The sequence below is a fragment of the Phlebotomus papatasi genome, chromosome 1 (assembly GCF_024763615.1).
Source record: "Phlebotomus papatasi isolate M1 chromosome 1, Ppap_2.1, whole genome shotgun sequence".
Lineage (NCBI taxonomy): Eukaryota > Metazoa > Arthropoda > Insecta > Diptera > Psychodidae > Phlebotomus > Phlebotomus papatasi.
The window spans coordinates 31,874,905-31,902,410 of record NC_077222.1 but is presented as its reverse complement, the minus strand read 5'-3'; the positions used below and the strand labels follow the sequence as shown (position 1 = coordinate 31,902,410).

The window sequence follows — 27,506 nt, the reverse complement described above, 5'->3', positions numbered from 1 at the left end:
TTTCATGATGTTACGCATTCACATGTAACAGGATATGCAAAAATACAAACAACTTGCAAATTCATTGAACAATAATAAAATTAACATGGAAAATAAATTTGTTCAATCAAATGTATTCCAATTAGTTTTTCCGATAATTTCATTCTTTTCTCGGAAATATTCATACAATCGAAATAATTTAGCGAAAACGACAACAAAATATCCGCCCAATTGCGAGGACAACACAATTTTCTGTTTTCTTTTTGACTTTCCCTCGGAAAAACTTAGTGATAGCAATTGCTGAGAGATTGCTCCCTTCACTGTTCATCACTTTGAGTGTTTGAACTCGAATTAATGCTTCTTATGGTACCGTGGCATTCACATTTTATCCTGTTTAAGTTGTCCCAAAATTCCCAGAATCGACATAACAGAAGAGCAAAAACGCGTCTAAGGACACTCAAGATGTCCCTGTCGGAAACATTGGAAGACTCTCCAGAGCAAATTTCCATTTTCTTAGTATCCCCATCATCAGTGTTTGTGGACTTTTGCGTGAAAGTAAGAGCTAAAATACAATTAGGTGATTGCTATGAGATCTCCATGATAAAATTTATTGTGTTGACTTTTTTGATAAATTGTGTTTATTCTGGCACTGCGAGAAATGTTCATGGGGACACCAAGAATATAAGAATAAGCAATTGTGCCGTTATTTTCTGTACATCACAAAAGTTCATGTTGGCCACGAATCCATGTTTTCGCGAATTCTGAACACAGGCCAATTTTGTCCCTAATCAGAGTTGAAATTATCATGTATGCTAGACCAGAATACACATTTGCATTTTTATTTTAATTCTATAAAGTATTTTACTCCCTTTGGACCCTGTGATTGGATACAGTTTTGAAGTTTTTAAATTTAAAGCAGTTGAAGTTCTAGCTAATGAGAGAACTTTATAGTACTAAAATATTTGAATTATATTTTAATATTTAGTTAGCGGAAATACTAATAATTTGGGACAGCTAGTGATTTTAAACATTACAAATGAATTGTTTAAAATTATGGAATTTTAATCCAGTATTTATGTATTCTATCTAAATATTTATTCTTTTTAGAAGATATTAAGATTAAATATGTTGAATTTTGAATATAATTTGAATTAAAATTCCTTTCCTGAATTAAAATAATACATAATATTTCGCTAGACATAAAATTAAGAGAAAAAACCTTTAGATTTTAGCGTTGATTTTTTGATAATCTTTGTGAATGTGATTTTTATTCAAAATTCAAATATACTCAATTAATTTGGAGTCAAAAAACACGGTATAGACCTTTTTAAAACTTTGCTATTTCCTCCTCTTACTATATAAGAGAAGCTTTAAAAAGGTCTATCTCTACCATGGTTTTTGACTCGATTATCAAGAAAAGACCGAGAATATAATTCAATATAAAGTTACATTCAATTAAAATAAAAAAAATAGCTGCAGTTCAGTAATACAAAAATTTTAAATTTTTGACTTAGTTCCACAAAAACGGACTTATTTTTTGTAAAATTTAACAAAAATGTCTAACGAAAAGTGTAGCAAAGAGTCCCATGCTTTGCGAAATGCTCGAACTCTTGACTTAGCTGCTATACCTCAAAAGTACTTTCGCATCATTTACCTTTTACCAGTAGTCAACTGATTTGAGTCGATTCATAAATCACTCTATAAATTCCACAAAATATTTTGAAGAGTAATATAAATTATATTCAAACAAAAATTACTTATCGGTAAATAACCGGTTCATTACTGGTTCACAAACGATTTGATCCGACTTATAAATCACTCAAAATATTTCTCAAAATACACCTCAGGAGTAATTTAATTGAATTTCGTGTAAAAATTATTTATCGGTTATGAACCGGTTCATTACCGAGTCAAAACCGATTGGAACCGGTTCAGTTTTGTCGGGAATTCCAAGACCTTTCCAACGAGCCCAAACATGTCTCCATTAGCTTGATAAATGCGCTCTCTAGTCTCTTTTTAACTTTTGACCTTGAAAACCGGTTATTAGGAATGATTCAACGGTATTTTCGTCTAAGGACGAAATGTCCGCCTGGGTAATCTCTATAACATATCCAAAAATGAAAAAACGCACAACGCGTTTTCGAGCAATCCCAAAAAAACATGGTGGGTCGACTTATGGGGGCTGGGGTCCCCCGAAGGTCCCAAGTCGCTATCTCTTACCGTTTGGTCTGCTGGCGACAGTCGGGCGGACAGACGGACTAACAGCGTGACGACATTTCTCAGAAATCGTCTGAAACGTGAAGTTTTGTTGACAAAAGTGGTCTCCGGGGGGTGGAAGGTGGACATTTTGGGAGGTAAAAAAATCGAGGGATTATAAATATATACCGCCCTCTCCGTGGAGTTCGAGCAGTAAAATAAGGGTAGAAGGAACACTTTTGCGGCAAAAAACACTTATTATTGGCCTTTCTATGAAAATATTGAGAATTAATTATTATATCTAATAAAATGCAAGTAAAGTGTCAGATTTTTATCAATCTAAACTCTTCCTTAAGGATATATGTTCAAATTTCATATCCTAAATGTCATACAAAATAGTGTGCCAATAGGTCGTGACTTGTTACACAAGTTCCTAAAGTGCCAACCGGTGTTCCTATAACACCGGTTACAAATACAATTTTTCAGAGAAATGGACTTACAAACTAATATACAAGCAAGTTTTTCCAGGTGTGAAAGATTTGTAATCCGCCCAAACCTTTACCTCCAAACCGAGCAAAGCCCTGTTTGCAATAGAATTAAATTACATTATTGATATGTCAAATCATAGCCTCTAAATCCAAAGTTTGTCATGAAGTTAGGTCCTTGATACACTAAGGACTTAAGCCGAGAGATGGCTTAGTGGAAAATGATAGAAATGCGGTTTAACCATTATTTCGAATATAATTACACTAAGCCGTCTCTCGGCTAATCCTCAAGTCTGTCAAAGCCCTTACAGATTTGCATCCAAATGTACAAATGTTTTACCAATGTTTTTTTCAGTAGAAACTCGAAAAAAAGGTTATGGGTGTGACTAATTGAGAAAATATCGAAATGTCTTAGTTCCTCATTCATGTACAAGAACTAACTCATTTCGCAGAACTCGAGTCAATCTGGTCAGAAAACCCATGGAAAAACCAGGGAATCCACGGGGAACCGAAGGAACAAACCCGGTACACTATAGGAACCCAAATAACCCGTTTATTTTTTTAAGGAACTCACGGGTAAACTTTGAACCGATATATTATTACAGTGTCCGCTCTCTAATCGGGATCGGCGTAATCGGGATGAGTTATCGACGGTTACATTCAAAATAATTTTGAGGTCATGTATGCATGTGTGTTCAGCAATGAAAATGAAGTATTCTGTGATGTTTTTGTTTAATAAATCAAGTATAATAGTTCAGAATTTTCTAATAATGTCTTTTTAAGCTTCTTTAAAACTTTTATTCTAATTCTACAAAAAAAACTTGTATTATATTTTCGAGACGTTGAACAAATTCAAAAAATCCATCCGAATTACGAAGCGAACATCTGTCATATTGTCTCCCAATCATCCGGATTAGAAAGCGGCACTGAATTTTTTATTTCGATGTATCGGGATTTTATTGCAATTTTCTGCATTGTTCAGTTTCCTTTTTTTATTCCGTTTACAATGTTATATGAGTAATGTTAATTTAGATGCTTCAATTATTTGCACCGGAACTCGAACTCACAATTGTGACAGTCGAGCGGGGGCTCCCACCGCTCAAGGGCCAAATGCTCATACCAATTATGCCGCGGATCCCCGGGACCCATATATTTCTTCGGGAAAATCGGGAAACCCATCTAAATAGTTTTTCAAGTATCTCTGACTGAGAACTCATGATAGATGCGGGAGACTTTGCACAATGGGGTGACTTTGCACTGCACCCCTTCTATTCGTAAGCTTTTTCTAATTATAACACTTATGGATGATTCTTAGACCATCCTTAGGGCCCAAATAGATTCAGGCTAATCCTCCAGAATATTTAGCTTGTAAAAATTTGTAGTAAAGATTTATCCGAAACTGTCATACACTGAAGCAGAGGCGTGCAAGAACCGTTGAAACCGAATAAACGTCAAATAAAACATATACGTCAATGGTCAAAACGCTATCAGAACAAACTTATTTTGACGTTTATTCGGTTTCAACGGTTCTTGCATACCTCTGGACTGAAGGCTTACGATCATCGATTAGAGATCCTTTGCATAGATTTCCTTTACCTAATCCTTTACTACCAAATTTTATACGCTAAATATTCTCGAGGATCAGCCTAAGTCTATTTAGGCCTTTAAGCACGCTTAGGGCACTCAATGGGTCAATGGGTTCGAATCCCCTTTAGGTCACCAGGCATTTTTCTGGCTTTAAAGATGTTTGGATTGCATCCAGTGAGCTTCACTGCACTTGGTTCCACGAGCATGGGACTGACAACCTCATCCCGTACAAGAAAAAATAATAATGCATGTCTAGAAATCCCCTTGTTGGAAGGCCTAGTTCCGTCATGGAATGTTGTGCCAGCATTGTTATTATTATTAAGTACGCTTATGGTCCCTGGACCATTCTTAAGTCATAGAATTAAATCAAAGCTCTCGAAAAGCAGGGCTGCAAAGTCACCCGCATCTACGGTATCTATATTTTTTGGGGAAACCTGGGGAATAGATATTATTTTTGGGAAACCGGAGAATCCATATATTATATATTATTCCGGGAAACCAGAAACTTAACCCACTCTGACTAAATACATATCAGCTACCATTTGATCATTTGACACACTAACTTCTAACTTTGAACTTTAAACTAAATCTTTTGCCTTTATTCAACTCTGATTATTTCTGTACATTGCGAACAAATTTGCAATGAAAAATTTTCCACGTGAACCTTCTCCAACAGGTCACATGAAAGCTGTCGTGATTAATTTAGCTTTTTTTTCTGCGCATACACCGCTAAAGAATGGCACTTGGCTTATTCTTTCATATACGGGTTCAAATTTATCCATAAATTCCCCTAGCACCACCCCTTCCTGCAGTGTTCCCCTAGCTTAAAATAGACTTGAAGTTGTGGCGCCAGAGGAAGAGATTTATTCATTCTTATGTGGTGTATTTTATTGTCGTACATAAATGAATGATGAAATGGGTAGAAAATATCCTCAATGTTGCCTGGTGCTCACAATATTAGCAGCTCACTTTCATTACAATTGCAAATTCAAAAACTATTCATTGTCTCATGTTGGAACAGCTTTTCTGACACCCATCGATGCTTTAAGATGGGTGGGTGAATCTCTGTGGTAATTTAAGTGGAAACAACTCTCTGTATTCCACCCTGGAAATTGTTGAAATTGTGCTAGGTTTAAAAAAAAAGGGATGATAAAGTGATCAACAATTCACTGAATGCTCGAACTTGTGAGACTAAAGCTGAGCTCCTTGCTTTTGCATATTGAATGTTTGATTTAATAGAGGTTTATGGATTTACCTCAAGAGGCTTAATATCGGTGCTGTTAAAGTTCTTGTAAGTCTTTCCAATTGTATTATTAATTTCGTCTATTCATCGTCTTACAACCAGTTTGAATAGATTCTATCTAAAATCTTCGCAAAAGCTGCTCTAAATAACTAAAAAGAAAAATGCGAACCTTATCGATCGAAAATCACGTTCAACAGAGCTTTGAGCTAATTGTATATGGACGAAATGATTACCTAGATAACCTTGAAAGCTTTTTAAAAATTGATTGCAAAGCATATTACCAACAAAAAAGAGTGAAGATAAATTTTAGGATAACTTTATGATTTTAAAGTCAGCATTGAAGGTTCCAAGTTGTTATTTCTCATGGGTTCGCTTCTTTTACTCAGTTGAAAATCATAAAATTTCAGATGGGCTAAAGAAAACGATGCATTTTTCAAGATTAAAAATAAAAGACCTTTAAACAGGGCGAATTTCACAATGGATTGAGACAAGTGTAGATTCATTTGAAAGGTCTTGGTATTCTAGACAAGTTTAAATAATTACTAAACGTAAATAAACTGGTTATGAACCAATAGTTGAGTTTTATTCGAGTTATTAGTAGTTTCTTCTAAACAAATTTTGGGATTTCTTTTAATGTAATCTAAATAGATTGAGAATAGGTAAAATAGCTTCAGTAAAAGACTTTCCGAAACTTTTGAACTCGATTTTTTCCATGTCATTAAGAATACTGTATCAAGCCTAATTTTTGATTACAATGAAATCAAAAACTAGGTAAAATATCTTTAATCTCTTTGAAACTGATTGTTTAGGTAGTAGATCCTCCGGTCTTAATGTTTATGTACAGTAGACTCTCGCTAATTCGGCTCTTTTAAGATCGGGCTACTTTTTAATTCGGGCAGCAGTTACATTTGAAAAAAGTTTGTTGTCATTTTTCAAGTTTGATTATGATTACCAAATGAATCAAATATGCTCAAATTTGGCATGGTTTGTCTTAGTTTTGATGTGATTTTGCATTATTGAGGGATTTTCATGAAATTTACAATAAATATGAGTGTGTGAAGTCAAAATCTATATGCAAATGAATAAAAAATCGTTGCATTTCAAAAAATTTGTCGGCTGAATTTCTGTCTAATTCGGCTGACATTTCGGTCCCATATTCCCGAATTTGAGAGAGTCTACTGTACTTGACTATAATTTTTGCAATTTTTAAATAAAATAAAAGACTTCATTTTGGAAGTTTTTGGGATTCTAATCTTATCTTAGAGGGATATAACCCTGGATAGTATCTTTTAGCATACGAAGTACACCGCCTCAAAATCCTAAAACCCAAAGAACATTTCGACCGCTCAGAATATGAAACGAATAACTCGCAGTAGGCAAATTTTACAAGAGAGCGATTCGAAGCTAAGATTTTGCATGCTGAGTAGGGGAAAGCGCGCTACCTTCGGATGATTTATGCTTCGCACAAATTATTTTTTTCAATGTGTTATAAATGAATTTGTGCCATTATAATTTTATATTTTAATAGCTAGTCCAATGCCTCAAATTTTCAGAAAAGAGCTAAGGGTGAAATCCATAAGAAACATAGAGAAAAAATTGAATTGTCCGAAGCTTGAGTCGTCCGAAGGTAGCGCGCTTTCCCCTATAGGATTTTTGAGATTTAAAATCTCTTTAACTTTGAAAATAATTATCTTTCAAGAATAATATTCATAGGGAAGGTAAAGGACAAAAAGAAGTATCGAAAAAGCGAATAAAACGATTTTTGAATAAAAAATCGAGTTGTTCGACTTATAGGGGAAAGTGCTCTCCCTTCGAACGTTCATACCTTCGAATAATGTGAATTACTTTTGTTTTTCATAAGAGATTTACACTGAATTATCAACAATTGGTGATAAGCCAACTAATATTTAACAGAAATGTGTAAGTCTCTTAGGAAAACTGAAAGAAAATTCACATTATTCGAAGGCATGAACGTTCGAAGGGAGAGTACTTTCCCCTACTCTGATGGTCGATTTGGCATGATTACGTTTGTGAATTGAAGTCCTGGTAACAGTCAGACGAAAATACAGATTAATATCATTTTTTCTCAGTTGTCGTATTTCGCAAAATTTGCGTTGAACTAATGACGACTTAGGCGAAGGGAGACCGAAGCTTAGGAGTTTTAAAAAGCCCTGGCATTATTATTATTATTGCACTATCTATATAGAGTTCGAGCAGAAATATTGTCTCCTCAACTTCCTGTATAGTACATTTCACTAGTAATGTACAGATATACTTAGTGCGTCCAATTGTCTCTATTGTCTACTTGAATACTGGTGCCTCTTGCACTCCACAATGAGAAATAACAATAAATTGTTCTGTTTAAACTCCAAAGTCCTCCAACTCTCGATACACGAGCGGAATTCAATGGGCAAAGGGATTACGAAGGAACTGTCCAATGCAATAAGGATAAATTATCAAATCAACACTTACCACTCGTTCTATTGAGGTGCTTGGGTGATCCTGAACATGAGTAGAGAAATGATCTTTGAGTGTCTTGACATTTTTTTTTGTTCAACAGAACCCATTTCCACAAAACAGCATCAATTCACGTGAAAGTGTTGAAATGGAGAAACAGAGCAAGTGAAAAGTTATAATTTCCAAAACCCATTCTACACAAAATTTAGTTCTGGTTTTCAGTGAAATATTTAGGTCTAATAATATTAGGCAAACAAGAGGCAATATCTAGGGGACTCTTGTGGAGAAGTATTTTGGGGAATATGGCAATTTTGGTGTCGAGTTAGTTGAGATTGAATTGAATTTCCTCTATAGTGGGAAATCTTAATTGAAATCTTTATGTTGGGGCAATACGACTTCCACATTTAATTTTCAGGCCAACACTTGGACCTTTGGATGTTGAGCCCAATTGAAATTCAAGGCAAATTATCACTATACCGTATCACTGAATTTCCCCTTGGGATATTGTTTAAATTCACCCTATCTTTTAATATTTCTAAATATCGATTTGCAGTGCACCTAATATTGCCTGCTAGTTAATTAAATCTTTACATATGTATATGATGTACTATATACAGAAATTCGTGTTCTTTTCAGCCATGGGTACTTTAAAACAGTACTCTAATATTTTTACTTAATAAGTACTTCTTAAAATAAGGTAGACCTAATTGATACGAACCATACGGACAGTTTACGTATTGGGAATTTAGTCATTTTTTTACTGCTCTAACTCAACGGAGAGAGTAAAAGTCCTCCAAGTCCTCCAAAACTATGTTTTTTGGGATTGCTCGAAAACGCGTAGTGCGATTTTTTTCATTTTTAGATATGTTTTAGAAATTATCCAGGCGAACATTTCGTCCATATACGAAAATACCGTTGAAGTATTTCTAATAACGGTTTTTCAAGGTCAAACTTTAAAAAAACAGTAGAGAGAGCATTTATCAAGCAAATGGAGTCATGCTTTGGGCTCGTTCGAAAGATCTTGGAATTTCCGACAAAACTGAACCGGTTCCAATCGGTTTTGACTCGGTAGTGAATCGGTTCATAACCGATAAAAAATTTTATCTGAAAATCAATCCTATTACATTTAAAACTATTTTGAGAGATCTTTTGAGAGATTTATAAATCGACTCAAATCGGTTGAGAACCGGTAAACAGTAAATGATGCGAAAGTACTTTTGCGGTATAGCATCTAAGTCACGAGTTCGAGCATTTCGTAAAGCCTGGGACGCTTTGCCACCCCTTTTAATCATATGGTGGTTTAATAGGTAAAAATCGCGGACAAATTGTCTTTAAGGATAGTAGCACCACTTAATGCCACTCTTAATTTAATGTCATCTTGAATAAATTTGTAAGATTTCCCATATCGCAGTTCTGAATGATCGCAAAATTAAAATAATTTGTTCAGTATTTTTAATTATAATTCTAAAATATTATAACATAAAAAAGGGATGGCAATGCGTCACAGCTTTGCGGAGTGTTCAAACTAATTAGAAAGACCTTCTCGAGCATTATACTTTCGAATGGTTTTTGGGTGCATACCGGTTTACTATCGATTAAATTAATTCATAGATTAAATAAAAACGTTCTCAAATAAAGAAAAAGCTTAAGCCAAGTATATTTTAGAATATATTACCATGAGTAATAAACATACGGACAAATATTTAAAAAAGAAAATTCGAGGAAGGTATAGGGGAAAGTGCTCTCCCTTCGAACGTTCATACCTTCGAATAATGTGAATTACTTTTGTTTTTCGTAAGAGATTTACACTGAATTATCACGGAATTATCAACAATTGATAATAAGCCAACTAATATTTAATAGAAATGTGTAAGTTTCTTAAGAAAACTAAAAGAAAATTCACATTATTCGAAGGCATGAACGTTCGAAGGGAGAGTACTTTCCCCTATCATATACAGTTACTTTACCGATTAAGGCCGATGCATTCGGGTAGGAAATTTCAAGATCTTAAAAAAAAGTCCAAATTTCAGCACACTTGAAAAATAGGCCCTCCAAAGGGGTTAAACTTTGATCTACGAAAATTCGATACCGAAAATGTTTTCGAACATATGTCTCCAAGGACGAAATATTCACTTTGACTACCTCTAAAACATATTCGAAAATTCAAGATATTCTGGAGGCGTTTTTGAAATAAACCTAAAAAGGAATGGTTATGAAGGGGCAAATGGGGTTGAGGAACAAAGGAAAAAAGACTGTCCTAGGTAATATTGACCAAGCCCCTGGCAAGTTGCCTGAAATTTGAAGCCACTTTCTGATACTTCAATTTAAATTAATATGGGATTTTTTTTTGGACTCGCGACCGTTACGCTATAAAAAATGAGAAGTTTTTTCGCATTATAAGATACCTTACCGTATGGAGGGATAAATATACTAAATTTTTGTTTAAATACATTTTTTCCTCGGAACACGGTGAGCTGAGTCCGAGATCAATTTAGGAAATTGGCTTCAAATAGCTCCATATAAAAGGCCAACTTGCCAGGCGCTTGATATTGACTTACGCGGGGTCATCGAAGACCGGTAATTGATATTTCGGACCCTTTGGACTCTAGCCGTGTCACAAGTTCAAAAAGTGGATTGTATAACTACTGTAACCGTAAAGAGTTTCAATTAAAATTATAGATATTTTTTTCTTCTCGTAGCTTAGAATCAGTTTATTATTATAATAATCGTTATTAATTTTTGATTTAGGGAAGGGATAGATATTACACGAAAAATAGATAGCTATCTGAAAAGCTGTCTCGAAAAGGATTGTGAAAAAGATTAACTTGCACAATACTTAGACTCCACAAATCGAAAGCTAGTATTCGTTCAACTTTTGATGAGTAATTCTGCTTTGCAAATATTACGAGCTAGACGAGCTGTAATATCAAAAGTTTAAGTTCCGCGAAATACTATCTTAATAAACAGATGCATAAATTGTTTTGAAATAATAACAGGATGAACAGGATTAAAAAAGCAATCATAGCTATATATTTACTTATTGCAATACCATTTTTTCTAGAAATATTTTAATTGAAATTGGAAGAAATGTTTTCCCTCTTGGTGTATTTTATGAACTTTCAGACAATTGCAAACAAACAAACAGCTCAAACCGAAATTGCATATATGAGGAAGTGCCTCAAAGAAGAAATTGCAATGGAATTTTGGTGTACTATATCCTTTAACAAGGACGTTGTAGTATAAAAGTACGGATAGATATTTATTGAATATTTCGCAAATAAAAGAGAAATATGTCCTGCAGATATTTGCCCCTTGTTTGTAAAATAATATTAAAGGACACAGAGGTATAAAAACTTACCATTGCGGATAATTCTGTGGTGCTCTGGTGATCCAGCACAGGAGTATTTGGTGACGACTTCACGTCTCGTCAGTGTTTCCGGTGTAAGCTGCACAAAGGGACACCATCGGAAAAACTGCTTGAATCCCCGCCGAAACCTTCACAAGTGGAAAGAGACGGGAACATATGAAACTGAATGTAAATTCAGAGTTTTAGAATGGAAAAACCATAAGGAATTTCATTGTAACATGTGCAACGGTATGTTCTTTACGTTCTCTATACACGTTTCGATTGTTACTTTTCACAATCACAGCTTTTGTTAGAGATACAGTTCTGTAGAATGTTTCATAGGGCAGAAACTTCAAATAAATATCCCTGATTCCGAAATGTACAAAACCTTTAAAACCGAGTTCGTTAGTTAGCTGATTACTTTGGCATTTTTTCAATTATTTTTTATTGTATTGGCGTTTTGTTTTTCATTTTACAGCAAGGACCAAGATCGACACTCTAGGAAGCATGCACTCATGGTACGATTTTTTTCAAGAATTTGAAAAAAAAATATTTGACGGAACCTACGACAACATAAAATCCCTTTTGATATACAATATGAAGAATTTCTTGAAATATTCAAAAATTGTAAATTCTAAAACCTTTGAAGTTGTAGTATTTTGTGTTTTGAACAATAATGTTTTAAAATAACCTCAAATCTATCATCTTGATGGCACAAAAGAACAAAAGCAGTATTAACAAAGTTTTTAAATTAAATAACAATAGTAGGGAAGACTGGGGCAAAAAGTCACAAATCGAAAATTTCAAAATTCACTATCTTCCAAGATAAATAAGATATAGCGACTTAAAATTTTTACCACAGATAGCTTCTATAAACCTTCCTTGATGTTGCATGTTTCTTAGAATTCGAACAAGGAATTTAGAAAATAGAAGATATCAAAATTTTAGCCCTATTTTTGAAATATTTTCCTTGAAGAATATATCAATTATTACCTACTTATTATTCAAAATTTATCCACTTATGATTATATCCTAAATGACTTGGATTCCTTGAATACGAAGCCGCTATCTATTTCAGAGTTTTACAAAGATTCTTCTCTCAAGGAATCTTTTTATTAAAAACAACCACTTGGGGTAAAAAGTAACAAAAGGTATGGAACAAAAAGTAAAAAAAAAACCGAAACAATTTCTGATGTCTCACGGCGAGAAGAAACGCCATTTCCGCGTCTCGCCGCTTTTTGTTTGCATTCGTCAAACGATTTGCAGTCTTTTGTGTGTGTTTTTTTTTTCTAAAATAACTTGAAAAGCGTTTTATCGTTCAATTAGAAAAAATGTTGTTTTACAAAGGTGTAGAGCAATACATTTCCTATGAAAATATGTTATCTAGGTATTTTTTTTAATTTACGGGATCCCATAACAAAGCGAATCAAAATATGATAATATCCCATACCTGATACTATCTACCCCGGCATTTTTGAGAATGGTCACAAAATTACCTTTTAGAAATAAGTTCGATAAACGTATTTCCTTACAAAATAGAGGAAAATTACTTTCACAAAGTTGTAGAGTAGTAAAGTTCCTATAAAACTGCGCTAATTACAGTAGACTCTCTCTCAATTGGGCATTTGGGGCAAAATGTCATCCGGTTTATCGTTAGATTTGTGCGTAAAAGCCTTTGTAAATTCCACAAAAAGCGCTCAATTATAAAGAATAATGATAAAATAGGAAGAACTACAGCGAATTTGAGCAAATTAGCTTCATAACTAAACGCGAAAATTGTCAACAAATTTTTTCGCCCGATTGAAAAGAGCCGATTGAGTAGGAGTCTACTGTAGAAATTTCTGGGGCGTTCGAGTACTTTGTAAAAAAATAAAATATCCGTTTTGTGACTTTTGCGCCAGCCTCCCCTAATATTATAATGACCTTGTCTTGATTTATTGAAATCAATATGCAGCAATTAACCCTTTAAGGACAATAGGGACACCGGTGTCCCAACAATTTTTTTCCTACGGCCTTCTAAACTTATCTTTAGTTCCAAGAAATCAGAAAAAGTGAGTTTTTTTAACCTACAAATTTTGACCCTTTCGTCCAGGGTTAAACTTCCTCCCATTTTTAGACTTGATTTCGTGGTTTAGAATTGAAGAAATTAACTATTTGTGAAAATAAATGATTAAGCACTATCAAAAATATGACAGACACTTCTAGAATCATAGATTCTTCAAGCTGAAACAAACTTATCACTATAGATTTTCTTGAACATTCTAAAATACTGCACCAGGTGGTGATGTAGTATGGTACTCCTGGGCCATATAGTTGAGGTTATTTTTCTTGCTTTGTTTTTAACTATTGTCTCCCAGCTTCTTCAATTCACTGGAGAACTTCGTGATGCCATAAAAAAGTCTTCATGACACATTTTCCTTTTCTCATGACCATTTTTATGGAGGAGACGAGTGTTTTCCTTCAGTGTGGTGGGTCAGAAGTGAGATGAAATTGAAAGCACAAATTTTACAATATTCCCACACTCTTGCATCCCCTTTTCTCATTTTCAAAGACCACACTAGCATGAAAAATCACAAAGTACTTTTTCATGTTTAGAATAAAAAAATAATAATTCTTGGACACAGAAAGATTGCTTAGAAAACCGCAGAAGAAATATTATTTTTCTTTTCTCTATTAAATACAATTTTGTGTCATGTGAAATTCTTTCAGTGACAGGAAAATAACACAAGATATATTGTTCATCAAATTTAATTGGGAAAGCTTTATCTGACAACTTATTTAATACCATGTGTAACTTATGGCTTTAATTTAGAGAATAAAACCTCTGCGAATGAAAAGGTCAATGATTTCTTTCTATTATTTCTCAAGGATTATAGATGCATTTGGAACACAAAGACCCTTTTACCGCTATGGAAGAAAATTGTTCTAACTCTTGAATTTACTTAGAGATTGAGCATGACTTTACTCTAATTGATTTTTGTCGATATTCAAGAAGAAAAGTCCTTGCACTTGAATTGGTTGCGATTATTGATGGTTTTCTTTTTCTGACTCAGACAGAATATATTACAATGATAAAACATGTTAAACGTCAGCTTATCTAGACAATGGAATATGTGTTTTAAGAGTTTTGGGATACAAGAACGTATATGGTTTAACCATTAAATTGTTTTACTTGCAATAGCAAAATATTAGAATTTCAAGGTAATTAAGTTGGGTGGAGAGAGAGACAACTGAAAAAAGTCAGAGAGGGGACGAGATCGAGAGTGTGAGAGAACTTGAGAAGAGTTTCTTTGCAAAAGAAGCAAAAAGAGCAAAAACGGAAAAATACGAAGTAGAAAAAAACTAAAGAAAAATCAAAATAAAAATAAAAGCATAGCCAATTCGGCGGCAAAAGCAGGTCCGCGCCAGAAAATCACCGAAAAAATCAGAACCGGGGACACTCTTACAGCAGCTCACAAGAAATATGTACGAGCTAAAAGTAGTAAATAATTTAAAGCAAAAAATAAGTAGAATTCAGAATGTGCATGCGACAACCCCTTACAAAGTGGTTGGGCAGAGAAAAGGCTGAAGGCCCCAAAGAGATCCCACCATTGGAGAAGTCGCCAAGCAAAAACTAAAAACATTAGTAAAGGGCAAATCAAAAGAACAGGTCAATAGAGATTATTCAAACTGTAAGAGCACATCGGAACCAATTTATCGCGCGATCAGTAGGCACGGAACTCACTGCCGCACAGCAGAAACAGGTAGACGTAGTGCTTCAAACTCTTTCCAGAGAAGTACCGATAAGTTCTTAAGGAACGCATTACGTGTTAAAGTTGAAACCTTCATTCTATCAGGCAATGAATTGAAAAAGGTAGGAGCTAAATAAACAAAAGTTTTTTTGAACCATTCAGTTTTAGGGTGAGGTACAACAATCGATGGACCTAATCTTGATGACCTAATTCTGCGGGATGCAAGGTAACCACCCCTAATAAAAAATATACGAAGGACTTTAAATTTAAAACTGAAAGTAACTGGTAGGATATGGTATTTAATAAACGTTTGAAATAAGGAATCAAACTTACGTTTACGGAAAAGAGCTCTGAGAGCAGTTCTTTGAGCCATTTCCACTGATCTCCAGTTGGAGCGGAACGCAGCACCCCAGGCTGTGATCCCATATTGTATTCTTGATTCAACACAAGCAAAATAAAATGATCGCGCAACCTTCTCTGGACAATATTTTCCAACTTGAAATGCCTTAGCAATAACAGGAGCAAGGGAGTTAGTTATTTTTTGGAGGTGCGGCTTCCACGTGAGTCGACTATCAATAATCAAACCCAAATAAGTAATCTCCTCTACGTAAGGAATTCTAACGCAGGCTTCACTACAATTTAAGCTACAAACTGGTGAATGACATATAATAGAGCTATTGTTATCCAAAGGAATAGGTCCGTGAAAACGAATAGCAGTAGATTTGCTACTTAAAACTAGGTGGTTACTGTTTAACCAACGTCTTATAATAATAAGGTCATTCTGCATCATAGCATCCACCTCGAGCCAAGATTTTGCACGATAAATGATCATTAAATCGTCCGCGTATGCTAAAATTCTGCCACTTAAATTTATATTGAGAAGATCATTGAGGTAAATAATAAAAAACAGAGGACCTAAGACCGTACCCTGTGGTACCCCGTGTTTTAGAGATTTAAATTCACTTAGACATTTCCCCAGTCGAACAGCTTGCTGTCTATCAGACAAATAAGATTTAAAAAGAGACTGAGCCACACCCTAACCCCGGCATCCAAGAGCTTTCTTAGTAATATATCATGCGATACAGTGTCAAATGCCTTGGTGAGATCAAGGCAAATGGCACTAACACAATCACCCTCATTTAGAGCAAGATCTACCTCATTTACAAAAGTTAGAATTGCATCTTCCGTACTGCACCCAGAAGTGAATCCAAATTGATCTCTACTGAAAAAATTCATACTATTCAAAAATCCCTCAAGTCTAGATTTTAATATTTTCTCAAAAATCTTGGAGAACACGGAGACGAGGGATATCGGCCTATAATTGTTGGGATCCGTTTTCGACCCTTTCTTATGTACTGGTATGACTACAGCTTGTTTTAAACAATCAGGAAAAACTCCATGTAATAGGCAACGGTTTATCAAGATTGCAAGAATATCAACAATGTTTAGGCTTATATTTTTAATGCATGAGGTAGTAATACCATCGAAGGCCTTTGATTTATTATTCTTTAGGTTATTAATAACACGGAAAATTTCCAAACTAGTAACCGGAAAGAGAAATAGATTCTTAGTTCCAAGATTTGAGTGTAAAGGCATAGAAAAAAGATCATTAGATGTAGTGATGACTTTTCAATTATAGCAATTGGCGCAGCAATGAAAAAAGAATTCATAATATTAGCGATGTCCTCAGTTTTGTCAAAAGAAGTATCATCACAGATTATCTTGGCAATTACAGCCTTTGATTCTCTGCTAGAACCAACGAGCTCTTCAATCAATTTCCACTGAGCACTACTATTTTTCCTAGAATCATTAAATTTTTTAATGTAATAATTGCTTTTCTCAATTTTAATATTTTTAACAATAGACTTACACAACCTTTTATATTTTCTTTTCAACCGAATATTATTAGGGTGCTTTTTAGTTAACTTATATAATTTATTTTTTAAAGAAATTTTTTTATAAAGAGTAATTGATAACCATGGTTTTAATTTTCTACTGTGATGGTTTTTAATAGCGTGCGACGATAAAGATATTTTTTCTTTTAAAATCTGTAAAAAACGAGAAAAGCTTTCAGACGGGTCAGAGATATCTAGCACAGTCTCCCAATTTTCCAGAAGAAGCAAATCATTAAGGACTTTAAATGAGATCACTGTAGATTCCTCAGAAGGTAATACACACTTAGAAGGTTCAACTCCTTCAATTAAAAGAGACAACAGGGAATGGTCAGTGATACCAAGGTGAATAACATCACTAAAGTTAAAAGCTTACGACTATTTATTTTAGCGAAAATATTATCAATGCAGGATGAATTATTACCACAAGATCTAGTAGGAACGTCGATCAGATATTCATATCCGAAGGAGGATAAAAGAAAAACATAATTATCCCGCTCAACATTATTTTTCAATAAGTCAATATTGAAATCACCAAGAAAATATACATTCTCATAATCATTTAATATATTTAATAGAATTTCCATTTCATTTAGAAAGATAGGAATAGGTATGGACTGAAGTCGATAAATGCAAACAAATACCAAAAGAACTTTATCAATAATACATTCTAATATAAGGCAGTCAGCAGAATTCATATGATAACTACGGTGATCATTGACAGTAATATTATTTCGCACGAAAGCCGCAACTCCACCTGACCTATAACGCTCATTACAATTGGCAAAAGTTACAAAGTCATTCAAAAAATAATTATTCACTTCAAAATCACGAATCCATGTCTCAGTAAAGAAGAACAGGTCTGGGATATTAGGTAAAGATGGAATGTGAGTTACAAAGTGGTCAAAATTAGCACGAAAGCTTCTAATGTTCTGCACCACAATTGCTATGCTTTTAGTCAAAAAACTATTGGTAGAGCTAGAATAATTCATTGAAATGTTGTTAATGCTCATCAATCAACTTAAGGAGATCAGTGGAAGAGTTCACAACTGAAACTCTATCCTCCTCTTTCTTTCGCACGAATACTCTACCATCCCTGATCCATACGTATTTCCATCCGTTATCAGCAGCAGCTCCTCTTGCATTCTTGTATAGCTCTCTGGTGTAAGTGGATACTCTCTCCTTCACTCTGACACAGCAATCACGTCCCTCCATGGTCTTACAGTTCAGCTTCCAGCTGCCATCTCTCCCTCTCTGGCGCACATTGGTGAGAATTCGATCTCTTGTACGCTTGCACAGCAAACGCACAATCCAAATGTTGCCCTGATTCACGTTATCACCAGACTTGTTTCTTGCCTTTTTTTTGGACAGGTTTATCACGTGACAGTCAGCAATGGCCTCTTCCGGTATATCGATGTTCAGCGCAGTCGTGAGCATGTGCGATGCATTAGAATAAATATCTCCTTTAAGATCAGCAGGAACATCAAGAATTTCCACAGAACATAACTCAGACATTCTGTCTTGAGCCTTTACACGTGATTCACAATATTCTGTCTTAGTTTTCAGCACCGCAGCATCCTTTTTTAACTGATTAGTGTCCACTTTGAGCTGCTCAATGAGGCACGAGATCTTATCCAGAACTTTTGTGGTTTTCCCATTATTCTCAGTCATTTCGGACATTTTCACCTCAAAGACTCTACGAAATTCATCCAGTGAAGAATTCTTGGCAGTTCCAACTTTCTTGGCTCCAACAGATGACGCACTGCTCCCCGTTGAAATCCGTCGCTCCTTGGTCATGCATTGTGCACATTTCCACGTGGCCGCACTTGCTTTCACTGCTTTTAATTCATCCCCAGTAAATTTTAAGCACGATAAGTGAAACTTACTGAGGCAAACACTGCAGCTAATTTTGCTAAGATCCTCTCGCGCAACTTTAGTATTGCAAATACTACAGAAAGACATTTCAAATCGAATTTACTCAGAACGAGTGGTAAAGCACGTCTGGTACGATAGAGCATTCAGCTCGAACTGGGATAAGAATCCCAAGCGTTGAGGGAAAGTTGATGAATTTGAGTAAAGGATATATAAATCCTAAGATGAAGCTTACAATATAAGTAAGATTTCTATACTATTTCTCAATGAACTATTTAGGATAACATTCATTCTTCGTAAATATTTGATGAATGATATTGTTTGCCGAACTTTTAAAGTCTTACTCATAACTTTTGCTTTGAAGAATATTGGTAATATTATTTTGTTCAGTTATATTTTGAGGATTATAAATTTTGTTTAAAAAAATGCGGTACTTTGATAAGAAAAACATTAAAAGTAATCGTATTATTCATACCTTACAGCTAACGTAGACTATTATTAAATTAGGAATTTTATGCTTTTTAAGACCTTTTACTTCGTTCAAAATTCACTTTGTCGAAGAATTTTAAATATTAAGAAGCATTTTTTGACCAAGAAGTGGTCTCTTTCTTTTTATTCGACCAGGGGCCTCTCGACATTTTATTTTTCCATACATTTTAGCATAAATGCACTGAAGACTAATGGCAAGTTTTTCCCTAAAAAGATTTGACTTATCAGTCTGATATATTTCAAAATCGTGCATTATTTAAAAATACATATTTTATAATGTTCGCCGAAATAATACAAGAACTACGAGCAAATTTGTTTAAATCGTGGTGCAATATCAGCAAAAGTTTCATAAGGAAAACTGAAAAATGACTTCACTTTTTATTAAGCTTGATGGGCCGGGGAATTATTATAATTATTATAATTAAGCTTGATGGGAAGTGTTTTATTCAAATTGGTAATTAATAAATTATTGACATAGAAATTAAAATGATATAGATTACTGAGAATTTTTGGTAAAAACTAAAACAAAATTAATGTCTCGTATATAGTTTTTGATGATTACCGTGATTACCTATGTGCTGTTAAGGCAATTAACCCTTTAAGACACTGGTCTCCCAAAAACAAAAACAATTTTTTTTTTACTATACAAAGTTATTTTGTCCTCTAAATAGTCCAAAAATTAGTTTTTGTTTTTGGGACACCGGTGTCCTATTCGTCCTCAAAGGGTTATAAAGGGGTCAAAGGGTTATGGTTATAGTGAATATAAAGATTGACAATGATTGGAACTAATTAAACGATTATTTTTTTAATTATAGTCACGAGTTGCACAAGTTTCAGGTTATATTTTTACAATTTTAATGTTTATGATTCAACTATTCTTTCAAACTTTCGAGAAAAGAAGTTAAATTACTAAGCCTCAGATCTAATTGAGCCATTAGCTCCATAGAGGAAGTGGACAATTTTGTAAATGCACTGAATTTTGAAAACATGGAAATTTGGAACAATAAAATTAATGTGAATAAAATTAAATTTGATATGAATTTTTAAAAATTTGTCAAATAATTCAGCAAATTTAAACTACCTCACCGCCTCTTGATGGTAATTTCCTGGTGCAAATTATTTGAAAACCTTAAGTTTGATATGCAAAAATAATTAGAAAATAGTTCACAGAATAAAACTGTTTCATCTTTCAAATGTACAATTTTCTCAGTGAGTTGAAGTCAAACATTCTGGCTTTTAATTAAATTTAGCTTTAATGGTACAGGAATCCTGTAAGCATGAAAGAGTAATTAATGCTTGAAATAATCATGTGGTTGGTGTTGGTTAATTATTCTGTAATTCACACTAGTTATCTAGAGTATATATATATTTATGCTATTATAAATTGCGCTGCAAGTTCGCAATGAATTCTTCTTAATTCTAAGGATACTAAGTACATATATCTTCAAGTTCTAACAACAAAGTTCTAAAACTAAATCAATTTTGAGAATTACATGTATCTAAATTTAGAGAAATTTAAAGCATTTTTTACATGAGTATTTCAACAATAGCTAGTGAAATATTGCACTTTGAACAATTAATAGTGGAATGTTGAAAATGAAACTTCTCTATAATTCAGTAAGTAGGGGAGACTGGGGCAAAAAATCACAAAACGGATATTTTATTATTTTATAAGCTACTCGAGCGCTTCAAAAATTTCTAATTAGCGCAGTTTTATAGGAACTTTACCGCTCTACAACTTTGTGAAAGTCATTTTCATCCATTTTGTAAGGAAATACGTTTATCGAAACGATTTCTAAAAGGTAATTTTGTGACTATTCTCAAAAATGTTGGGGCAAATAGTACCAGGTATGGGATATTATCACACTTTGAATCGCTTTGTTACGGGATTCCCTAAATTAAAAAAAAAATACCTAGATAACATATTTTCATAGGAAATTTATTCCTCTATACCTTTGTAAAACACTTTTTTTTCTAACTGAACGATGATAAAAATACTTTTCAAGCTCTTTTAGAAAAAAAAAAACACACAAAAGACTGCAAATCGTTTGACCAATGCAAACAACAAGCGGCGAGACGCGGAAATGACGTTTCTCCTCGCCGTGAGACATCAGAAATTGCTTCGGTCTTTGTTACTTTTTGCTCCATACCTTTTGTTACTTTTTACCCCAAGTGGTCATTTTTATTAAAAGGATTTCTGGAGAAAAGAATCTTTGTAAAATTCTAAAATAGATAGTGGTTTCATATTTAAAAAATTCAAGTCATTTAGGAAATATTCACCAGTAGTGCATCAATTAGTAGTATCAAGTAGGTAATAATTGCTATCTTCTGCAAGAAAAAGGGACAGATAATCCTAACCGGCTTATGTAGGTGAGATTCTTAACGTGAGCTAACTCGGAGTGCATGCAAATTCGATTTGATGCTGAAGTAGGGAGACGCCATTCAGTTATCTTGAATCAAATTCGTGAAATTATACAAGTTTTGTATTTGAACCAAAATGTCAAGGATTTGGATGAACTGACAGAAAAGTGTTATATGGGTGAAATGTAGACCAGAATGTTCTCTATAATTTTGCCGTAGAACTTGAACTCATCGATTACTCAGAAGCCAAGATAAGCGAGGTTTTTTGTTTCTTAACTCGTTTTTTCATCCAGAGTGCCCCAAGTGTTCATTTGTTGAACTTCAACTAAATCAAAGAATTGTTGTATTTTGCGGGACTTTCCATTTAAACCCCTATTTTAAGTGTCTTGGTGGAGTAGAGGCAGTCAAATTGGCATCTGAGTGATTTCAAAGCGTTATTATGGGAAAAATCAATTTTTTCACACTTAAACGGCAAAATCGGAGTGATAGCGTAGTCTGAGCGGAAAATGATGTATGGACGAAATGTAGAGACAAATGTGCTCTACAATTATGTTGAAGTAATCATCAAAATCGGTTCAGCGACAGTCGAGATAATTGAGGTTATGTGATATTGAAATTGGTTTTTCGACTGTGGCGCCCCTGGTGTTGGTCCCACGAAGTTCAAACATTCTAGAAAGTTGTAGCATTTGGTGAGATCTTTCGTTTAAGCCCTCACTCATCAAAATCGGTCACATAGAACCGGAGATATGATTTTTTGAATTTCGTGAACTTTGACCCCTCATATCTCCGGTTCTATTGAAACCACAGCGCACATACGCACCATTTTGGAAACGTCCTAGACTGGACTACAACATACTAAAATTTCATTAATTTGCACAATGCCGTTTTTGAGAAAAGTGACTTTGAATTTCGATGAATTTTGACGCTATCACAGCGCCACCTGTGGTGACTTTTTGAACTTCCATCTGAAAGTGCTCATCGAGACGAAACCAAAAAGGTAAAATTTAGGTCGCTATGTTAATTAGAACCGGAGATAAAGGCCGGTCAATGTTCGAACTTTGACCCCTTATAGCTCGGGTCAGGGGTTATGGATCGACTTAAGGTTTTTTTTTGTTTGATAGGTATAATCAACGGCTACAACATACTAAAATTTCAGCCCGATTGCATAAGGAATTTTTGAGTTATTTAACTTTTAAGATTTAAAAATTTTCTTTTTAATAATAGCGCCCCTAGCGGTGGTTTTATGAACTTGCGATGTTAGAAGAGGAAGTGGCATTTCACGAGAGCTTTCCAAAAAGCCCTCATTTTTTAAATTCTGACAATTAGAACCGGAGTTATGGCCATTTTAAGAAATTTTTTTTGGACCCTTATAGCTCGGGTCAGGGGGGTCGAGGGACCTTAAGTTTGGTATTGATGGAAAGCTCTAAGGCCCAGCTATAACATACTAAAATTTGAGCCCGCTCGATGCCATAGGGCCGGAGCTATTGAGAAAACAAAAAAAGGGGGGTCTTCAAAATGGCGGAAGGAGGGGTGGGGGGTGGGGGGTCAATGCACCATGTTGCAATTTTCATACGATATTTAACCTTTGCCGAAAACCGCAAGTCGATATCTTTTTTAGTTTAGGAGCTATTAAGCTCCAAAGAGCGGCCGGACGGCCGGCCGGCCGGACGGCCGGCCGGCCGGCCGGGAACGTAACTTAGCCCCCCATATATTCGTGATCAGGAAGTGGCGAAACACATTTTGGCCAAGTTTGAGCGCGATCGGAGGACATGAAATTTTGTTAGGATTATAGTAGGTGAGATTGTTAAGAATCTCACCTAATATTTCAAAAATAGGGCTAAAAATTGTGATATTTTTTATTTTCTAAATTCCTTGTTCGAATTCTAAGAAACTTACGACATTGAAGAATGTGTATAGAGGCTATCTATAAAAAAAATTGAGCCGCTATCTTTTTTACCTTGGAAGATATTGAATTTTGAATTTTTCGATTTGTGACTTTTTGTGCTGAATTTGTTGTTGCACTCGTACTTTTAAACTCTTACAGACTTTCCAGCATAGTTTCAACAATTACAAACGACAATACGTATTTTTCCAAAAGTAGCTTCAAAGCTTCTTAGGAAAATTCAAAATATGTTGATATCCCTTCGTAAAACGCAGATAATATTAAAATATTGAAAGTATGCAAGAATATCTGACACAAGAAATTCAAAATATAAGAAAAATTTTAAAAAATATGTGTAAAAATAAATTTCTTGAGATTTTTTTTTAGAATTTCCTTAATTAGATTTTTCATCATAATAAATAAATTACTCATTTCTAAGTATAAGAAGTGCATGAAGTGCAAGAAGTGCTGGAAGTATTGCATTATTTTCGATAGTGTTGTGAAGTTTTGGAAGTGCGAAGGTCTCTTCCATACAAATCGTGGAAGTGCCTGGAAGTAGTGTACACATTTTCACCCAAATATCTCCCCCTTGCAATTGTGTAATTCTTTTAATAATTCCATGTTGTAGGGTAGAACCGGCATGTTTGAGACACTTTTTATGTTTTAACTTTAAGGAACTATTTCCAAAACCCAGAATATTATCTTGGGATTTTGCATAAGGCTTATAGTATACATACTAGAATACACTTTATTACAATAACTTGATTAGTGATCTTGCCACATTTATTTAAATAATCAAAGACTAATCTGCCGCTTCTCAAAATACATGTATCTCAAATATGCAAGTTCACCCTTATTCTGTGGTTCTTAATTATTCCATTTGTGATTCTCTACATTGCTGTACAGTAGACTCTCTTAAATTCGGGCATTTGGGACCGAAATGTCACCCGAATTAGAGAGAAATTCGGACATGAAGTTTTTTGAAATGCAACGATTTTTTGTTTACATGCGCACTCATATTAAATTTACATGCTCATATTAATTGTAAATTTTACGAAAGCCCCTTAATAATGCAAAATCACATTAAAACTGATGCAACGCATGGCAAATTTGGGCATATTTACTTCATTCGATAATCACAATCGAACTTGAAAAATGTCAACAAACTCTTTTCAAATTTAACTGCTGCACGAATTAAAAAGTAACCCAATGTTAAAGGAGCTGAATTAGCGAGAGTCCACTGTATTTGTCACGAATTTTAAATGCTGTCGTATTCAGCCAAATGGAGCACTCATCCGTGTGTCGATGAGTAACCGTTTCCGTAGGCGGTACTAGCTCTATCTATGGATACGTAACTCTATTTCTAAGGATTCTGTTTCTTCTTTGATTTTGTTTTGAGTTTGAGTTTAATTGATTCTAATTAAGATTCTATTAGAATTCTTTAATTGATTCCTTAGATTCTATGGATTCTAGCATAAAATGTATCAGTATTCTCAACTTGGATAACCCCCCTTATGAATTTCATCTTCCCTTAATTTTTACTTTTTATGGAATTTGTTATTAAAAGTTGTATTTCAGCAATATTCGGAAACGTGATAAACTGTATATGGAACTGAATGAAAGCGAGAAAAGTTTCTAAGAAGTAAAAACCATAAATGAAATATGAATATAGCAGGACAGAACCATTGTGCATGACCGAAGATGAAAAAGCACGGAAACTCTTGCTGTACTAACTTTACAAATTCTAAATTATTAATCACGTCATTGTTGCATTGAATTTGCAGACAATATGCTGCAGGACACGTGTAACAATTCCATGGACTTTGGGGAGCCAAAAAACGGAGAAACTGAGTATCCGCCTGCGTGTAGTTTATGTGACATGGTGGTGTGAGCTTTTGTGTGGCTAGTAAGCACTTAAAAAAGGTTTAGTGCTATGCATTCCATTAAGTATTCCCTCGCATGTGCTTCATTTTTTTTCCGGAGCTTCGACAAATAGCATCTCAGTGATGGAAAATGGAGTGGAAGGACTTTACTGGAGGTGTTGGAGAAAAATTCTTTACGATTACTCACTCCAATTCTACACTCATTGTCAAAGTCAACCCCTAACAAAGACTTTATAAGGCGGTAGGAAAAAATGCGAGGATTTTTATGGGTAGTCATTAAAAATGTGCTACATTCTGAGTACTTTGTCATTTTTCTTCTTGTTGTCTTCAAAAATGAAAAGAGGCGGAGGAAGACTCCAAGAAATGAGATAGGGGAGATGAAAACTTATGTGAGACAAAACGGTGTTATCACTTTCATTACACATTTTACCTATTTAATTAAGAAAAAAAAATTAGATTTTAGTACATACCTTGAGTTCATCCAACAATATATTATCGGATTGTACATAGAGTTGCTCATGGCTAACCAATAGATGCCCAAGTAAACTTCCTGTATGTAGGGCTTATTGGTGATTTCAGGATCGTATGACGTCACGATGAAATAGACTTGGAATGGAAGCCAGCAGACGGCAAAGATAAGAACCACCATCATCATCATTTTAACAACCTGCAGAAAAGTTTCAGAATTAAAATATTTCTCACTTGATTTAATAGCTATGCCATTTATCTTTCTCACCAAACATACCCAACCCTTTGATAACCCCGCTAAAACCCACAATGTTGAGCTGGTGTTTTTCATCACCATGAAATTTCATTTTAATTATACTCCCAGAATGTAATAAAAATCCCCTAGTTACAGAATCGTCAAATTCACATTGTATGTAGAAAAGTCAGTTACCCTTTTAAAGGACTCTCCTTTTTTTTGCTGGGGTCCTTGCAATCACCAGCTTTTGTGATCTGGGGTGAAAAACCTTGTTGAATGCTAAAACTCTCCTTAATAACTCAACTTGATTTTCACGTTGAATATATTAGGTTAATTATTTTTTTTCATAATCCTACCTATTTTTCTTTTTGAAAATTCAAAAATAATTAGAAAACCCTCAACGATAGATCGAATTACTTGCTAGATTTATACGGACCTGAGTTATGGAATGTCAGTGAGTTATTCACAGGATTATATCAACGGTGTTTCTTGATCGCATTTGCTCTATGATGCAAACATCGTAGGTTTGAATTTCGAATCTCATTTTGCGTCACAACAAATTTTCTGACACTAAAGATGACTAAACCGCACCGAGTAAAGCTTTCCTGGCTTAAATCAATATGATTCAGAACTAACAACTCCAACCTTGTATAAGAAATATAGTAAAACATGTTTAAAAATCTCTCTTACAAGAAGGCCTGGGATGCTGCGCATTTACTGACTTTAACCCTTTAAGAACGCTTGGAACACCAGTGTCCCATAAAGAAAATAATTTTTCCTAACTACCTGAAATTATTTTTTTCTTATGTTTGTACGTAATCGCAAAGTAGAAGATTATAGGAATCTAGGATATTTTTTGCAAGTCTCCAACTATTTGCTATATAGTAAATTTTTAACCTTAAAAATCACGAATTTTTAAATACTCATATTGAAAAATGATTTTAATTATTTTTTATACTTCAATTTCAATTTCAATTTATTCAATATTGCTTTTGAGCTTGCACTCTTGAAAGCTTAATACACAAAAAAATTCCAGAGATACATATAAATAATAAACATATAAATAAATAAATAAATGTGGTCAGGAAGTATTCTTTTGCGCCCACCGGCGTCTGAGTGTTTGTATATAATAATTCTTCTAATAATAATATCTAATAATAATTTCTAATAATAATATAATACTTCTAATTTTTTTTCAAGCCAAACCGTTTTGAAGAAAGAAACAACAATATTTCTATGTTATTATTTTCATTAGACTGAAAATTATTATTCATTGGTATTGTCAGAAAAATCACTTAAATTTTTGGGCTATTTTTGTCCCTATCGCTCGTGGAGGTAAAAAATGCATCGAATAAGAATCTGTTGGAATTTCCAAAGTCAGCTGTAAGACGTTTCATTGA

At 34.2% G+C, this 27,506-nt stretch overlaps 2 protein-coding genes across 2 annotated transcripts in view; both read right to left on the bottom strand.

The window, feature by feature from the left end:
- Window positions 1–18,940, bottom strand: part of LOC129798827 (uncharacterized) — a 70,482-nt gene extending 51,542 nt beyond the window's left edge. The window contains exon 1 of the mRNA XM_055842217.1: window positions 14,430–18,940. Within this exon, the coding sequence (XP_055698192.1) occupies window positions 17,919–18,878 (960 nt within the window). The 5' untranslated portion in view covers window positions 18,879–18,940 and the 3' untranslated portion in view covers window positions 14,430–17,918. The remainder of the gene's footprint in view (window positions 1–14,429) is intronic.
- The window catches only part of LOC129798813 (tachykinin-like peptides receptor 99D), a 96,050-nt gene that overhangs the window by 18,339 nt on the left and 50,205 nt on the right, over window positions 1–27,506 (bottom strand). The window contains exons 6-8 of the mRNA XM_055842172.1: window positions 25,874–26,070; window positions 11,306–11,442; window positions 7,963–8,025 (exon numbers count right to left, since the gene is read on the bottom strand). Coding sequence (XP_055698147.1) covers window positions 7,963–8,025; window positions 11,306–11,442; window positions 25,874–26,070 — 397 coding nt within the window. The remainder of the gene's footprint in view (window positions 1–7,962; window positions 8,026–11,305; window positions 11,443–25,873; window positions 26,071–27,506) is intronic.